Source organism: Parambassis ranga, chromosome 9 (assembly GCF_900634625.1).
Source record: "Parambassis ranga chromosome 9, fParRan2.1, whole genome shotgun sequence".
NCBI classification, from domain to species: Eukaryota; Metazoa; Chordata; class Actinopteri; family Ambassidae; genus Parambassis; species Parambassis ranga.
Window position 1 is genome coordinate 7,658,075 of NC_041030.1, and position 19,458 is coordinate 7,677,532.

At 42.1% G+C, this 19,458-nt stretch overlaps 1 protein-coding gene across 1 annotated transcript; it reads right to left on the reverse strand.

Annotated features, from left to right (window-relative positions):
- Positions 1 to 972: 972 nt before the first annotated feature.
- Positions 973 to 4,176, reverse strand: slc14a2 (solute carrier family 14 member 2). The gene is made up of 10 exons (XM_028414427.1): positions 4,115 to 4,176; positions 3,633 to 3,704; positions 3,387 to 3,555; positions 2,982 to 3,171; positions 2,731 to 2,859; positions 2,456 to 2,648; positions 2,204 to 2,351; positions 1,859 to 1,993; positions 1,660 to 1,709; positions 973 to 1,578 (listed from the first exon to the last, which is right to left on the reverse strand). Exons 1-10 carry the CDS (start codon positions 4,136 to 4,138, stop codon positions 1,198 to 1,200), a joined length of 1,491 nt encoding a protein of 496 aa, XP_028270228.1. The 5' UTR covers positions 4,139 to 4,176; the 3' UTR covers positions 973 to 1,197.
- Positions 4,177 to 19,458: the final 15,282 nt, after the last annotated feature.

The window sequence follows — 19,458 nt, forward strand, 5'->3', positions numbered from 1 at the left end:
TCTAAGGCCTGTCTTCATGCTGTATCTCCCTTTGATTGAGGAAGGAAGCACTACCTGGTCAGGGTAACATACTTTTGTGGTAGAGTATCTCCAGCAACAGCTTCAAACACTGTCACACGGCCCTGAAAGTTTTAGGGATTCAAGTTTTTAGAATGGATTTTGTTAAACTCCAAAAAAACAAAACAAATAACTTTAAGCTGAAGTTACTGACAGGTTTATCATAGCACATCATTGCTTAAAGACCACCAGGCTGTCCTGCAGGGCTCTGAGATCACTGCAGATTTCACTGTAAACTGCACAGCCATCCAGCCTGCATGCTTCATTAAGCCCTGGAATGTTTCAGGCGCATTGTGCTCAAACTCAAAAAACATACCCAGAGCAGAGAGACCAACAATACAGACACGGGTCCCCTCTGCAGCCTGTATGTGCTGTTTGAAGGTGAACTTTTGCTGATTAAGGGGATGACATTTTGTAGAAGTCCGTGCAAGCTTTGGTGTTCCTTGTTTTTCGTACCCTGACAAAGTGAAGAACAGCTCACACTGCTTGGTCACTGTTGCTGTTCAACGTACTTTAAGAAACTGTCACCAAACTTGTTGAACTGCTGCTGTAAACCACAACCGACAGAGACTTTGTTTTTGCCAATATACAAAGGAGTGCAAAAAGTCTCTGCGTGTTGATGGTGTGTAGTCATGCATAAACAGGATATCTGTGCCCGTCCTTCTCTTTGTGATGAGAGATTGTGTGTTTGTGCAATTTGCAGCACATAATTGGATGTACTGTAAAGTTTGTGTTATGCAGTTGGGATTACATGTTAGCTGTTAGCTAGAACCCCTGCAGAGGGATGTTTAATACCATCAGACTTTATGATGATGCGACTCTGATCCTTTGTGAAACATTGTACCTTAATAAGACAACCTGATTCATATTCAGTTTAATGACTCAGACGACGCAGACACAGACCTGGCTGGTTATTTAAAAAATATAGATTTATTATATAAACACAGTTTTACAGAACAATGTGCACCCGTCCAACAAATCATCCAGTAAAACAACAGCAGGACTCAGAAGAGTCATAAGTGTTTGTAGTAAAATATACTCTGAAATGATATTTACACTCTTCATGTGTTCTCTCTCTCTCTCTCTCTCTCTCTCTGCCAGCTGAAACGTAGCATTAAATCAGCAAGTGTGACCCCAGTTTCATTGTGTCTTTGTGTCTTCTTCATCACCCTGCTCAGGTCCTTCAGGCCTATGGTTTTCATCATTATTGTTTTCACCCTCTGATGCTGCGCTGTCTTCTTTCCCCTCTTCCATTCTTTCCAGCATGAGCCTCAGCTGCTCTTTCTCGTTCAGTATCACTTCTTCCTCAATGGCTCTTTGCTGCTCTTCCTTCTCTTTCCTCTCTTTCTCATCCTTCTCCTTCTTCTCCTGCTTCTTCAGCTTCCAGAAGAAGCGCAGGTTCTTCTCTGGGTAGGTGACTTTGGCCAGCGGCAGCTTAAAGATCCTCTTTGTGCCCGTGGTTAAGAGGAGGAAAGTGAGGGCGGACAGACAGAAAGGCCAGGTGCAGGCTGGAAGACCAAACTGTAGATAGAAAAATACAACGCAGTCAGTGGCATTTAATGTGTTACTAGAGGCTGACATTTAGTAATAATGTGTACTCACATTGGACATGATGTTGGCAATGGCTGAGCCAAGGTACGCACAGAAAAAAGCTGCAAAGCGGAAGAGGTGAATTATGAGATGACGTTCATGTGCAGGAGAGATTACAAATGCCTGCTCTCTATCTGCGGGACTAACACGTAGTTACAAGTCATATGATTCTCTTGTATAGATTAGATGTATTTGCAGATAGTCAACTTACCACATGTGATGGCGAGCAGGTGCACCTGCCAGGTGAGGGCATAAAACATTCCTCCAATGGCAATGCAGGCAAGCACGCAGTTGTATCCCCAGAGGCCAAAGTAAATGTCTCCAAAAGGAGCTGCCAGAGCCAGGCCTGCAAACCAAACACACCAATGTTAAGTCACAGCATCAGAGTTTAGATTGTCTGGTCTTGTCTTGTGTAGGGTCATCTTGGAGTTGGGACATACTAATTGCACCTTAAATTCATTCTGTAATCATGTAAGGAAGCTAAAATAAGATGCACTCTTTGATAGAATGGCTGTTATATTTACTTGGCCAGGATTTAATTGTATGTTCCTCTCACCTGAAACCATTCCAACTGCAGATCCCAGGACAGCGTGAGCGCAGGTGATCGGTGACGAGATGAACAGCGAGATGATGAAGATTCCTCCTGTCCAGGGGTTGTCACAGCCGTAGACCTGTCCTATGCCCACCGGCACTGACATGAACAGCTAAAAAAGGTCAGAGAGAGTTGAAGCAACACCAGATGCCACAGCCTTTTATTACTGCTGCGACTGATCGCCTGAGAGGCAGAGAGAGAAGAGCTGTCACTGACCTTGGCTACATCAATATCAGCCCAGGTGATGTTGGGGAGCTCAGAGCGTGGCTGAATGAGGACTTGGGGGAAATGATGGTTGTAATGGCCTGTGGCGACCATGTGGAGACACACCAGGATGTTGAATGGAAGGGTGAACACTGGCAGATCCCAGCGGCTGTTAATAGATGCCAGGGCACTGGATACGATGGGGCTGAAAGGATTCAACATCATCTGCTACAGTTACTTAGCATTTGCTTTGAATCAAAATGCTGAGCTGAATGAAATCTGCTTACCACATCATGGACATGAAGATGTTGGGTAGCAGCAGCCACCAGTACCAGTCTCCTGCCTTGGAGAACACAGCCATCAGCAGGCCCACCAGGATGCCATTGTAACCATACAGACCTGCAGCAATTGCACTCCTGAAGGAGAGGTGAGGTGCAACAAAGTGTGAGTGCTGTTCATCCTACAGACCATTTTACTAAGATAAATGATTCATATAGAGATATTTAATAAACAGTTTAGTGAGTAAATATCTGGGCACCTGTTCTGTTGCAGAATGAGAGCAGAAATGGTTGCAAAGAGAGTGCCCACAAAGCCGTTGAGGGCCCACCAGTAATTCTGCAGGATGAGGCCGGCAAAAATGATCAGGCCACTCAGGGGGTTGTTAACAAACATCACCTGTGCTGCTCCACGCAAAACCCAATCCAGCAGCTGCAGCACGATGAACTGTTCTGGAAGATTAAACACAGAGAAGGTCATTATCTAAACACATGCACATGTTCACCTCTAAAGGAGACACAATAACAAGTACTTGATTAATTAAGAAAATGTTATTGTTCCGTTTGTCACAAGTTAAATAAATACCTCCTATATCCTATGTAACACTGATCTGTGCCTCTCCTTGGACAGGGTATTTTAACAGTAACTTTATATTTTAGAAACTTACTTTCCATCCATTTACCAAAAACCTCCATGTCCCCAGAGAAGTAGGACACTCCCTTGAGGAATCGGGCCCTGGCCCTCTGCAGACTGCAGGGTCCTGCAGGCTGCTCTGGGTCCTCCTTTTCCTTCTGGGGCTGCTCATTTTCAGGCTGCGCCATCAGGGGCTGGAGTTCCTAGAGCCAGCATGATAAACAGTGGTTAGAAAACATGTTGAATTACATGTTGACTGATTGTGAGGACATTGTCTTACAGTGTAGGAGGTGGCTGGAGGGCTGGTGGACAGAGCAGCAGGAGTGGAACAGTCGATATTCTTCTGAATATCCTGAGAAGAAAGAAGCAATGTCACTAATAGTATTAAAATCACTGAGAGGTAAAGTGTGTGTATGAACATTTTCATCATAAAACAATATATATATATATATATATATATATATATATATATATATATATATATATATATATATATATATATATATATATATATATATATATATATATCAATTCATAAAATACACATGCTGTATTTCTGACTATATTTGTTATATTATTGTTACTGTACCTTCACTCTACCAACCTGTACTACCACTAGAAAGGCATGATAATCAATGCAAAGCTAATATCACACCTGTTATCTTCTTCAAATATTAGCTCATCTGATCCAACAGGCTCACATTAAGTCAGACTTAATCACATTTTACTTTTACTCTGATCAACAGTTAAAAGCGGCCCTACCTTGGTGGAGTGTGATCCAGGCATGTGTCCCAGAATAGACACAAGCTGAAAGGGCTGCCAGCTTCTCTAGAGCTGCACCGCACACACTTCCACCAAAGAGTTTTATAGCAGACGAAACAGAGGAAACTCCTCCTCTCTGCTCGTCTACACCTGTTTTTCATATGCTTATCATCCTCCACAGGAATCATCGGCACTCAGCAATGATTGTCTTGTCCACACCCCGATCTGTCATGAAAGTTTTTTTTTTTTACTTTTTTCTGCACTGACATCTACAAATGACGCTGAGGTGTGAGGTATTCTCTTACAGGTGTTTGTTGAAATCATTAATGAAAACAATTATTAATTTTTATGGATAGAGCAACACTGAGGAATAGTCAAGGGAACAAAACACATCAAGCCCCACAAAAACTAGAGAGCACACACACACAAAATTAGAAGTTACAGGCATCTTGGGTCAAAAAGGGCTTCAAGGGAAAAACTGCAGGAGCAGAGAGGAGGACTTTTAAAAAGACTGCTTATCCAAAGGGATAATGTGCACATAATGAATGACAGTGAGTTAATAAAAAATTACATTTATCCTTGCCCATGTTCTGAGGTTCTCAGAGCTGATACATACCCAACAAGAACAGCTCAGAACAAGTTTCTCTCTCTTTATATATATATAAACACACAATATACACAATATATGAACACAACTGGACACTACATTTTTGAAAACATTGAGAACCATTATCATTATTTCCAAGAAAAATCATCATATTCAGCAGACGTGCAATTAACAATGGATGAATTGATTCCTTTTTAAAAACACAATAACATGCAATAACAGGGCAGATAGTTGCTGCAGACGTCAGGTCATTGCTGAAAAAGGAAGAGGAGGAGCACTCTGAGGGCCAAAAAAACAAAAAAAATGTTGTGTGGAATGAAGAGAAAAGAAGAACAAACAGGTTTGATGACAAATCCTTCCAGGAATGATTGAGCTGTTCTTGGTAAGCAGCTAGTTATGATTTAAAAATAAAAAAAGACCAACGTCACATTATACCACACAATCACAGAGACACTGGTGAATGATGAAACTGGGTTACTGACCATGAAAATAAGCTAAAGCTAATACTAATGTGAATATAAGCTTAACTTAAAATCACTGTGGACATGTAATATTGTTAAAAAAAGAAGAAAACATTTGAAAAATGATAACTGACTAAACATATTTAATGAATTGCTTGGGTCATTTGTGGCAGCTATTAAGTAACAAAGCATTCATCACGTTCCCATCAGTGGTTTTAACCAGTCAGTCCTGATGCACAGGACCAAACTTTACATAACTTGTCAAGTGATAGTATTTTGAAGTATCCTGTGTTTAGAAGATTGAAGCAAGGCGTCTGGACTTGTAGAGTTTTCTTGAAGACGTTTCGCTGCTCATCCAAGCACCTTCATCAGTTCTAACTGTTTGGTGGGGAAACATGGTTTATATGTGGTTACAGACCTCTGGGTAAAACTTATATAAACAATAGCACTAAAAGTTTCCATATTTACCTGTGATGTTCTGGCTGACTGGGCCAGGTGTGTCTAACGACTGGCTAACGACTATGAAACTGCCGGAGGGGGACTGGTTGACAGCCCTTTGTTCTTGCTGTGAGTACGTGCAAACTTCCTGGGAATGGATGGAATCACTGCATTGTATGTGGTAGAAAGATGATGTCTGAGGCCACCACCTCTGTTAAGGGAAGGTTTTTCCAGCTTAACATAGATGGCTTCCTTGACTCCTCTTTCATACCACCTTTCCTCTCTGTCTAAAATGTGAACATTGTTGTCCTCAAAGGAGTGTCCTTTGTCTTTGAGGTGGAGGTGAACAGCTGAGTCTTGTCCTGAAGAGGTGGCTCTCCTGTGCTGAGCCATTCTTCTGTGGAGTGGTTGTTTAGTTTCTCCAATGTACAGATCAGAGCATTCCTCACTGCACTGGACTGCATATATCACATTGCTGTGTTTCTCCCTGGGAATCTTATCCTTCAGGTGAACCAGTCTCTGTCTCAGTGTTGTCATTGGTTTGAAATGGACCGGGATGTCATGGTTGTTGAAGATCCTGCAGAGTTTCTCTGATACTCCTGACACATATGGAATGGAGATGTTCTTTCTCTGCCAGTTGTTGTCCTTCTTCTTGTTGTTGGGGGGTCTTGTTTTTGTGGCTTTGATGAGTGCCCACTTCTGGTAGCCACATGTTTGCAGGGCCTTCCTGATGTGGTGTTGCTCCTTCTTCTTCCCCTCTGAGCTGGTGGGTACAGTTTGTGCTCTGTGCTGCAGGGTCCTGATGACTCCCAGTTTGTGTTCCAGTGGGTGGTGTGAATCAAACAGCAGGTACTGGTCCGTGTGTGTGGATTTCCTGTACACTTCCACATTGAGGCTCCTGTCCTCCTCAATATGTATTGTGCAGTCCAAAAAGGCCAGATTGTTATCCCTGGTGTCCCCTCAAGTGAACTTGATGTTGTTGTCCACTGCGTTGATGTGTTCTGTGAACCGTTCCACTTCATTGGTCTTGATTTTGACCCAGGTGTCATCCACATATCTAAACCAGTGTCCTGAGTTCCAGGAAAGGAACTCAGGGCTCTTCTCTCCACTTCTTCCATGTAGAGGTTGGCCACAATAGGAGACACAGGTGATCCCATTCCCATTGTCTCCTATTGTGGCCAACCTCTACATGGAAGAAGTGGAGAGAATCTTCTCTACATATGATGACCTGGATGACTGAGAATCCTCATCAACAAAGTATCCTGTGTTCTTATCAGAGGGTTACGTGGCTAACTGTTGTGAAACGGAGCGTCACACTTTGTATCACAGTTGTCGTTTCATCCAGAATGTGCTGCTACATTTACTTTATGTTACAGCTCAGACTCTGAAAGCCTTTGATGCCCAGGTGGATGGTGAAACTTCTCAGACGAATGATCTGTTTGTGCAGCATCACAGAGGAAGAGTAGACTGATGCTGACATCTAGTGGAGAGAGATGAAATCACCCATTGTGTTATGTCTGTCTTTTTTTTTCTACCCCTTTCCTCCACGGTGACCACTTGAACTGTAGGCCTCACACTCAAAACAAACCAACACATTCCTCTGGGCCTATTTACTGTGGACTGACACACACACACACACACATATATATATTTATATATATATATATATATATATAAGAACCTGCAGCATCCTAAAAGATCTAACCGGTCAGAGGAGTCAGGACTGTACTTACACTGTTAGTACTGTTAACACAAAATGGACAGGCTGCAAATATGTATGTATTTGTTTCTCTCTCATTGTCTGTGTGTGTGGGGCTGAGTTTATGTGTGTGGTGAAGTAGTGAAGGGGCTCCAACCTCTGCCAGAGTCTATGGAACCTGATACTTGATGACTCTCCATCACAAGAATGTGAGTTTCCTTCTCTTGGAGCATCTGGCCTGACGCCCGGCCACATCTCCATCTGTGTGTGTGTGTGTTTGTGTGTGTATGAAAGTGTTGCTTGTTACTATTTGCCCCTTTTCATGAGTGGCCTCTTTCAGCACAGTGAGACATTCTTTGTATAATGGTTGTCCGATATGTTTTCTAGGTCCTTTGCTAACATGCTGTCACTTTGATTTGTGATTTTATGTCTGGAAAAAAAAGGTTTAGGGTTAGGGTTAGGGTTAACCTTCTTAACCATCTTATTACATTTAATTTCATGGTTTTCTCTCAAGGTTTTTTTTTTTGTCACTTCACAAAGAACTACTTTCAAACATTTAGTATGTCGAGAAAGGAATTAAACAAGGAAGTACCAGGATGTCCTATTACATCTGGTCAAGCTAGTGTGCTTTCTGGCTAATTAGAAAAGGAACAAAGTCATTGTTGTGCATGAGCTGTTGCGTTGCACTTGCCCGCACACAGGTAATTCAAGAGCAACCGAGCCATCAGTGTGTGTGCACGTGTCCCCTGTCCTCTACAGGGTTACTTCTGCCTTGTTTGGTCTTTGTTTAGTTGTCAGCGTTCATGTTAGTGGAATATATTGTGTATATGCAGTTTTGTGAGCATTTTGCTGGAAGTCAGACACTGTTGGAGGACTACCTTACAGTGACAAGAAAGCCAATTAAGCCCAAGAAGCAACTGCTGCTGAAACCAATTTGGTTACAGAGCTGCAGTTGGCTGAGAATCTTAGATGTCAGTGCGTGGTGAAATACATGGAGCTGAAAATCCTTCCATCTGCATCCGTCTGCCTGTGAGGCTGACGTATCTGACAGAAATACAAAGGCTGTTAAAGGATATAAAGATAGCCAGCATGGGAACACCTTAACATGAGGTAAACATTATACAGTCTTTTTGACTGTGTTAACATGGGTGCAATTTGTAAACTGTACCATGGCATTAATCTCTAATAAGAGATTAGGAGTGAAAGGTTAGGAGGGAATGTAAAATAATCCTGCAGACAACTAAAGGTAATAATGGGCAAATGTTACAATATGTGTAAATTAAGTTATCTGCTGCTCTGATTTCAACATCAGACACATTTCTTATTCTTTTAGTGTATCATCTTTGTCTGCTCACTGGCTGGGTTCTGTTCTCCATCTTTAATGTTCAATAAATTGCACTTCCCAGAAACCCAAACATGATACAGATATTTATATGTGTGGCTGCATGAGAGTGAAAGAGAGCAGCAGGTATGAAGGAAAACAAAGGCTCTCTTGTACATTGCAGTGCTCCATCCTCATTACACTCCTCATTTGTTTACACTGTTAACTCTCTCACATACTCCATCCTTCACCACTCCCCCCGCGCCCCCCTCTGTTTCTGGTGACACATTCATTTAGTTCACAAACTATAATCAGCATTTACACTCTCACTGCTCTTCACTCATGACATGAGCTCTAATGTATTAAATCTATCGGCTTATGAACACTTGAATCAATGGTCTGAGATGCCGCACGCAAGTTAAGGAGGAGTATTTGAGCAGGAGGATGAGCAGGGTGAGGTGGTCTGAATAAAAGAAGGGATTGGGGACAATCTGGATAATCTGGGAACAGTGGATGGAAGTCTGCTTAGCAGTGAGTGAGTGAATTATATCCGATGGTGCAAGGGTGGATATGAGTGAAGGCCAAATAGAGGGGTGAAGCTAACTCTTGGTTCACAATGAAGAGACATGCCTGGAGATTTAAAATCAAACAGACAGAAAATGGAGCAGAAGGAAGAGATCAAGAGAACGACAAAGCGAGAGAGGGAAAGAAAGAGGCCGAGCAAAGGAGAGCAAAAGACAGAAAGTAATTGGTTCTATGATAGCTTCCAGCTGCATGGCATATGGCCAAACCAACTCTTCGTGTTGTGCGCACACACACACACACACACACACTTTAAGTTATTAGTTCACCAAAAAAGTAATATCTTGGTAGTTTCTGACGATATGTGTTAACAACTGTGACATGCTCAGTTGCTCATTGTGAACAATCCATTTGGGATTGAAATAATGAACTGAAAATGTGTAGCATAAATATGAATGTGTATTTGCAATATATATATACATATACATATACATATATATATATATATATATATATATTAGAGGCATATTCCTGGAGCAGATCACTATCCACCACTAGGGTGCAGAAGGCCACACTATGGAACACACTGACATACTGCATTATAAAGTAAATGATAAGCTTTTATTTACAAAGTGTTATAAATAATGCTTAATGCTTAGAAAAAAAGACAGAAAGCGGTTATTTACACATACTGATAAACAACTTAAAGCCTGTTAAATGCTTTTGTAATGAGTCTCTGTGAACAATTGAAACTCAGCTGGAGATGTCAGCTCCTGGGGGCAGATTCACTGACAGCTGATATAAGCACATATGGGCTGATGTGAAAGGGTTTGGTGGTGATATGGTGTGTGCTGGCGAGGAGGCATAATGTGACATCTGTTTGAGAGATAGTCAATTAGCAAGTTTGCCTGCAAGTGAAGAGTGTCACTCAAAACAAATTGCTCACACACACACACACACACACACACATGCAATATAGAGTGCACATCACAGCGTCAAAACACAGCATCACACAAGCTGTCATACACATTCAGCAGTAATGATGGTAGAACACCACAGAAACACTGATTTAAACACAAATCATCCTTTTATTGTAACAACAGTTATCTCTACACCTAGGTCACCTTGGTCTTGAATCTACAGTATTAGGCAAAAGCCTAACCTCTTTTGCCTAATACTGTAGAGGCAAAGGAGGGATGGTACAGTGAAGAAACAGCAGAAAAGAGAGAGGAGAGGCAGCCCTACATGCACGATTTAGAATCACCAATCAACCTAAAATGTCTTTGGACTGTGGGAAGAACCCAGAGTAACCCATAGGGCTTAGACATAAAACGTAGCTGCTATAATAGACTGAATGTCACCTTGGTTCTTGCATCTTTGAAGAGGAAGTTGGTAGGATGTTTCTCCTGACTCAGTTACGCATATTTGTGTAATAGAATGTTAACATAGGGGATTAAAATGTGTGCGTCATTGTGGCTTTTGCTTGCTTTTCTCTTTGCACACTTCTTTGCTGCAGCTCAAAAACCAGGCTACAGATGCTGACTGACAGTCAAATACTGGCCAGTGGGGGGGACAGTCAGTTTGGTGTAATGTGGCCAATGGCCATGAGAATTCAAAGATCACACATTCGTTTACCTTGCTAGGCTTCGATACTTGTATTAAAATAACAGCAAGTTCAGAGCCTGTGCACATGAACATGTGTGTTTTAGGTCAGAGATGCTTCACATGCTCACCTGCTACATATTTTCTGGACTTCCCATAGACAGCTATCGGGATGGTTCAGGTAGTAAAATTGCAGCACCTCACTTTCTGGTGTAATTTTTTATCTCTGTGGAGGCTCTCTCTAGCTGATAGTCAGCTAACATGTTATCTCACACTGTAGGTTAGTCAGGGGCTGTTCAGTAATACTTTAAGTTCTAAAACAAGGCTTCAGATGGCTAATCCATGTCTTTGAGTCAGTCTGCTGTTTGACATTCTCACAGCTTCTTGCTCTTTTTCCCCTCAACCCTTAGTTGCCTGGAGGCTTTATCCACTAAGTCAAAACATTGGCAGCTCCAACGTTTTAATTCCTTCTTGAAAACTGATTTTCCCCTTTATGGCTCATGCTCATCTGTTTTTAATGTTGCCATGACCAGGACTGTAATGTTATTAGAGTTTAAGTTAAGACAAAAGCACCGTTTGGATCAGATAAGCTTGATGAGGGCTGGAAAGAGCGAGTGCATGTATCTTTATGCTGCTCCCTTCCTGTCTCTCTCTAGGATTGATGGATGTCCCCAGTTCTGCTCTGAAGCAGATTGTAGAAGTATTAGGAGAAGGATCTTCAGGAACAAGAGAAGTAAAATTATTATCTCTGACATTTCAATACAGCCTTTAGTCCAAGCTTCCACAGGGGCTTTCAAATCCATTCAAGCTAATCTAGACCTCCCTTCACACAGTTTATCCTTCTCAGGCGTCTTCCTCTTTAAGCTCTTTGGATCACTGCTCGTCAAAATCATCTCGAACAATTTACAGTGTGCGGCACGCACATACAACATAAAGACACCATCATGTAATGACATTTAAGCCCATAGACGCTGACTGGAAGTGACTGTATCCATTTCTCATGGTGTTTATTCTCACAGCAGGAGACAGAGCCAAATCCCAGGCTATGGCATGGTAAATTAACATTGCATGAGTTGACTGTGGTCCTCACTTTCACAGCAATATGAGCAGTTATCAGAATCACACAAGAGAGTCTTATTATGCATGGTAGTAAATGACTAATCTTTAATGAGACCCACATTTAACCTTCTAATGGCTCTTTATTAGACTAACGAGCTATGCCCCAGTGTGCGAGTGTGTGTGTATGTGTGGGGAGAAAAGGAAATGTGTGTGTGCAGACTGGATGTGAGTGCAGCAGTGAAACACTAATTAAGCTGTCGGATGGTGCAGCAGATTAGGCAGGTCCCCTGCAGAGCCTTCGGCCCCGGTAGGCAAACAGGCTTCATCCCTCAGCCAGCCAACCCAAATACATCTCAGCCCAGCTTTAACCAGAGCTCATGAATAACATCAGTGCTCCCAAATACACCCAAATATCTCTAGTCCAATGAGGCCGGATCAGATGGCCTGCCAGAGCAGACAGCCCAGACTGCTGGGTGACTCAGAGATTTTAGCCTCAGCTGTAGGGGAGATTACCAGCCCTCCTCACAGAGATGTCTGTATTCACACACACATTTACTTACATTCACTGAGCACATATTGCACACACATACCATAACCACAGACACTGGTGTTGGAGATAAAGTTCACCAAGGAGAAAAAAATGGAAAGAGGGGATTGAATGTTTTACCGACAGTGTTTGCTTTATGGTTTGAAAACCGCAAGATTCTAAACTTCTCGTATGATGTGTGTATGTGTGCGTGTGTTAAGATGTAGTTACGCCACCACAAAAGGAAGGAAACTCTAGCTTTGACTTAGCACAAACGATAGTAGATACTACTGTAAGAGGCACAATGAAAGTAGTACTAAAATAACCAGACTATAGTGAATATGATTTCTTCACTTGTGTGTTCTGCCTCTCTCCCACTGCGATTTGATGTATCTCTCCTCCAGCATTCACATCATTGATGTGTATACAGCAATAATTCCAATGCATCTGCTCTCACTTTACATAAATGAGTGAGGTAAGCCCGGTCCTTTTCTTTCTCCTTTATTTCCTGCAGTGAAATGCTTTATGTGTGTCTGTGGGGCTACACATCCTGACCTGGACTTAAATCAACTGATGAAGGCACATTTCAAGTCAAATAAATAACAGGTAATGTCTACACATTTTCTTGTATGATTTACACAAATAATAATAATAATAATTTTCAGCTAAAAAACGCACCGTGATGTGTGTGTGTTTGTGAGTGTACCTGTGTGTTTGCACATGGCCTGTGACTGCTGCTCATCCTTAAGGATGCGAGGCTGCTCTCTCAGGCTCTTAAAATGGCCGCTTAGAGGCACAGAGGCACAGGGCTCCTTTTTATTAATGCTACACCTTTGATTAATCTCAGCAAATCTGTTCCCCATCCAATGGCTGACAGCTCTGGGGCTAAAGCAGGAACCCTTACACACACACACACACACACACGTATACACACACACGCACACACACAAACACTGTCAGTGAGTGTTGACACAGTCCAGATGTTGGCAGCTCTGTTCCAAATGAAAGCAGGGCAGCCAGCCAACAACCTGAACCACTCTCCCCATCAAATGATATGTTTACAATAATACTGTTCTGAGACTCAGGAGACACACGCACATGTGCACATGCATACACACACACACATGCATGCACACACAGCATACAAGTGCATTCTCAAAGCGAGGGCAATGAACTAATGGAAAGCCAGCATACCACACTGGGTGCAAAAGCAGACCAACATGTGGTGGAGATAGAAGAGAGACTGAGAGAAGGAGGGAGAGTTTTGCAGCAAACAGTGACAGGGTGTGACAAATAGTGAGATCAAAGAAGAGGTGCGAGTCATTATCATTGCCTTGTTTGGATCTGTATTTCCTCTGCTATGTCAGTCAGACTGAAAGAGGCAGGGGATGGAAAATAATAGTGTAGTTATGTAATGTGCCTTGGAGGGCTGGAACTGAAACAGACAGAGGAAAAAACACCATGGGTTCCATGGAGAGGGGCAGCAGAGGTCAGACTGTACCTACTGTTTCCTATAGCACTCAACTATTTGTTTTATCCCTGGACCCCGAAAAATCTATTTGAACTATTTTTGTAGAATTTTCCTTGATCGGGCCATTTAAACTGATTAATTATTGTTGCAAGCCTGCGGGTTGTAAATATGTTTCTCAGACTTCAGGCATTCATCACGTACACGAACAACACGATCATAAATTTATGTGCTGCAAATATTTTTCTCATATCATATATTATTTGCAAACTTCAAAGTTGCCTGGGGGCGGGGCCAGTGTCTGAGCCCCAGGCTGTTTCTCTCTTTTTTCACTCTTCTTCTCTCCTACACACACACACACACAAACACACAGACACATTTTGTTGACACACTGAAGTGTCTGCACAGGTGTTTTTATCTAATGACTGCCAGAGAACATTCTATATGTTGGTACAAACATTGTCGCATGTGTCTAATGAGCAGCCGCTCAGTTCCAGTCCAGTGACTTTAATCATTTGTTTGTTCCCAGCATGTAATGCCTGACTGTCACGTAACTTCACGTCTACCTGACAGCTCAAAGCTTCACTTCTTCTCCATTATGTGAACACTCACATGTCAAACGCACATAAGCACGAACACGTTCAGAGATGTGGAGATTTGCTTGGATAACATGTGCACGAACAAACATACTGGTATAAATATTGTCTTATCTTTGGCACTGCGGTGTTTCCTGGAGAATTAACCATCAGATACCGTTTTCTCTGTTATTGCCTCCATGAAGACAAGCCATTACAGGCATTAAAGAGGGGAGTCAATGAGAACAACTTAATCTTAATCTATTCATCAACTTCAACAAAATGAGACAACAAGAGATGTGGTGGCCTTGTCTCATAAGAAGGAAGTTCTTATTCAGATCATCTGCTGGGTGATGGAGATGCTCTTTAAAATGTTGCACTGCACCTGTGTAATGATAATTGCACAATGACTTGTGTATTGTAATAAAAAAAACATCTTGGAAAATGACCTCCAAGTAAAAATGAGATTGATAAAGTTGTTCTGCTAAACTCAGCATTTATTGCAGTGCCTACAAGTACCAAGATGCATTGTACACGAGAGACTCACAAAAAAAATGTATTTCCATACTTATTAGGTTTAAAATTGATGATGTGTTTTAACAACATGTGCGCCTTTGTTGTCAGACAGAAACACTGGAAAAGTGGATTTGTTTGCTGTTGGGGAATACCTTTATCATACTCCATTTAAAATTAAATGAAATTTGTCAGTATTTATGCGAGGCTAACAAATGGAAAATTGCTCATGTGATATAATAAAATACAATAAAATACCAATAACCAATTTTTCCCAGCCACCATCACTGTGTCTGTGGGGATAAAATGTTTCTCAGCCCAGCCTGAAATGTCACTGGATTATCACATAGATTACCATGTAATTTCATCACCCCCCTAGAGAATGAATCATAGTTTGGTGATTCTCAGACAGCAGCACATTGAGGTTAAATGTTGTGGTTTCAACTGAGGTAACGGCTGAATGGTTTGCAAAGAAATCTGGTGCACACATTCTTGTCTGTTCAGAGTGAACCATCATCCAGTCAGAAAGTTCTTCTAGTAGATTCCTGTGTAAGATATGACGTTGAACTGCCAGCGATGCTGCCTTTTGGTCAGTCAGATCACCTGCTGATGATTGTTGCCGTATAAGAGAAGAATTGAATACACTTCATTAAATGACTGCAGATCTGCTAAAACAAGGACAGAACTTGTGAGGCAATATGTCACTGCAGCAATAGAAAATTCGTTTTGGAGAAGTGTAGCTCCTTCACCACAGTTGCTTGAAATGCCTGGCACTGCTGAAGCATATGGTATAAATTATCTGCTCAACACTGCAGAGGAGTGAGAGAGAGACATGAAGAATATTTCCACGAAATGTTTAACTCAATAATTGAACGTTGTCTTTTATTTTGCTGTTTTTCGGCCTTTTGAAGCTGCACTGTTCCATGCTATCACAGAGCTGATGGAAGTGTAATGAAGTGTGGAGGAACAGTGCCAGCTTCAGCAGAAATGCCTGTGGTTCTGCCTTCCAGCCCAATACTAACAACACAGCAGATGAACGACGTAGATGAAAACAAAGTGTGGAGTCGAAATCATTTTTAACGCAGAGACACGCTCCCTGTGCGTCACATAATCTCATCCGCTAAGGGGTGTGTGTGTGTTCACTATGGGGGTCCATTAATAAAATATGACTGTATCATATAATAGACTCGTCTGCCAAATTACAGGAGACAGAGAGGCAGCTTATTAGGAGGATTGAGGGGGAGGTGTGTGAGGAAATGTGTGTGTGAGAGATGGGTCCTAAATAGAGAGATTAAGTGGCCTACTCTCATCAAAAAGGCACATTACCTAAGTGTTGGCATCATTAATAAGACTCAGACTGAGCCAAACTGCTAACAAAGGCTCCACCTGAGGAGACACAAGCGAGGTGGACAATTAGTCTCAGCACTGTTTGATTTTCCATTCATCATCCCACCTGCACATATGTAAATAACACCCACATAGGTACATTTTTACATAGATGCCGGCAGGTATTTTTTCACACATGCTCATAATCACACATATCGCACACAAAACAGGGCACCACTCTAAAACCAAATCAAACTGCCATGAGTCACACTGTCACCGTGGCAACAGTGGCCGGCTCCATGCAGAACACATTCTGTCATATCTCTGGTGTTTTTTCTCTCTCTCTCTCTTGCTCTGTTCTTGCACCACACACACACACAGCGTAACCAGAGTTCAGCTACAGTAATTCCTGCACTGATCTCTCAAGTGGATCAATGAACAAAGCACTGCAGGTATGCTCTTTTGACTCCCTCAGGTCAGAGTTCAGATTCTTATCCTTCAAATCCCTACAAAACATTTCATCGTGCCTCCTCCTAAACTGCCTCTGTGTAGCTGTCACACTTCCTGCTTTAACCGCAGTGAGGTAGGTGATGCTCTCTCTCGGTCCTGTGGATGTGACATGAAGGTTTTTCAAAGAGGCTGAAACCGCACTGATATATTTCACCACCAGATGGTGTCTCCCATCACTGTGCAGAGGAGAAGCAGGGAGGAGGGAGGAGGGAGGGAGGAGGTGCTTTAGATGTTGCTTGCTCTATCCATCTTCATAAACACCAGCAATAGTCATCCTCTGAAAACACCAACAGAGATAAATGGAGGGAATGCACGGTTGCGCCAGGCTTCCTGGTTAGTTGGCCTGGACTGTGGGACTATGTGTAGTGAATTTATGGCTCTGTCTGGTGTTGGTGGTCTCTGTGGTTTTGGATGAGCCTCAACCATTCACTGATATTCACTGGCACTCACTGCTGCATCTTAACTCAGGATATTATCACTGTTGAGATTCTCAAATAGTCCATCACATTTATGAATCACTTTTATGTCAACAAGTCTGTTCAAAGAGTTACATTTAGAGAAATTTAGTATTTTATACAAAAAAAATCCATATTGTGACATCTGAAACTATTCCTTTGACATAGATGGACCTTTTGCTAAAAGGCCAGCTCATATCAATGTGGAGACAGAGGACATGTTTCATATCAATATGTTAATGAGCCCCAAACACAGTGGAAGAAAACTTCCAAAGGTCCAAAGACTGGTTTTGTTAGCACAGAGATGGAGGGGTGTGGCCAGAAGATTGCAAAATATGTTCTGTTTGCAGCAATTCCAGATAACTGTGCTGCAGATGGTGGTGTGACAAAAGTGCTTTGTCAACCTACAAAACCAAACAGACTGATTTTGTTTTGTCTACCACAAGGAGACACAGTATGTTAGGGGGTAAATGTTGATCGGATTTGGTCAGATTGGAGGATGTGGTTAGAATTTTAGACAGAAGAATTAACAATTGAGAATTAACATTGCAAGCAAACAAATAAAAATGTTAGTGCCAAAGTCCCAAACAATCTATTATCCTCCACAAGGTTTCTACAAAGGTTTAGGGTATTTTTGGCTGCTGATGAGCCATCGACTGGCCACTAAATAACAATAACTCACAGCTGATGATCTGTGAAGTGTTTTTCATTGCCTGTACACAGGACAATACTTTCTGTTCTGCACTTTTCTTTGAATAAAATAATCAACTAAAGTCATCAGAATTAAGTATAAATTTGAAGCCATAATTCAAACATGTTTAAAAGTTGTGACTTGGACCATGCATATTTTAAGGTGTACTCACTGTCAGGTTCTTTCAACCCTAAATCCTACATTCCACAGGAGGGCAGATCCACAGAGAGCTGGGAGGAAGAGCCTCCCAAATTTTTGTTTAAGTTTAAAATAGTAAACCTACGCTGGCCCCAGCTAAGCTAAGCTCCACAATTTATAAGCCTTGCCCCCTACTCCTACATTTTTAAACTTAAACTCCTCCATATATCTTGATACCATATCATAACACATACATGGGATCTGTGATTTCTGACACATATGTCATAGAAGGTAGTATCTGCAATATGAGCCCTAAAGATATGGTTACTAAAAAGTGCACACTTTTGGAGCAACAAGTAGACAAATGCTTCCCTTTAGTCCTATTATAATAGCAGGGGCGTAATAACCACAGTGAGGAACATTGAATGCTGGGCGTCCACAGCAATTCCACCTTTTCAATTAAATAAACCTGCCAGTATCACTGATGATGCCACCGCCACCGTCGACGACATCAATGATGATGATGTGTGTGTTTTTATGCAATCGTTCCTATCTGGAACTTTTGTAATATTTAGTGGACAACAAGAGGAAACCACATATGACACCGGTAGATCTGATTGATGCTTCTGTTTTCCCCTCCAACTGTCTCCCTGGCTCAAGAGCTCATCCTTCATGCAGGGTGTGTTTTGCTGTGCTATTTCATCCATGATCTATCTCATCCCTTGTCTCTCTCTCGTGCAAGACTGAGACCATGTGGGCTCATTTACAGGCATCAGTAGAGAGTGATGTGGGTGCAGCCCCACTGCAGCTCTGACTTCCATCAAAAGGGTTTTTTTTTTCCCCAGCACAACACCGGTGGTGCCGGCAGTTCCATCAGCACCACTAGATGCACTGAGACACATTTGGGCAGCTCACCCTGCAACCATGGTAACAGAAGAATTTTACTAGTTGGCGGCAGCCAATAGTGGGGCACTTCCCACTCAGCTCTGTCCAATAACAGAGCAGCCTGCAGCCCAGCCCACCTAGAAGTGACACTGATGGGCTCATGCAAGGAGGATTTAGTAATGTAGGCTTGGCTAATGAAGAAGTACACGAGTAAGAGTTTGTAGGTATGTGTGCATGCATGTGTGTGTGTGACTTAGTGAGGCTGTAGCATAATCTGGTGAGAGGATTCCCTCCAGTTTAGCCGCAACATGCAGACACATTGTAGAGTAGTACTCATTCACTGAGACCATCTGACATTCAGCACCAATGGTGCAGCACGCCCCCCTGTCATCTTACTCCCTCACACACACACAGAGGCAAAGTCACAACCGGCTCTCAGCATGTGAGCAAGCAGTTTTTTTATGGGAACAAAATCTTAATTTCATAGAAAAAAAAAACATATGCCATCATCAACTGTCAATAAAGTCATTTATTATTTCACACAATGG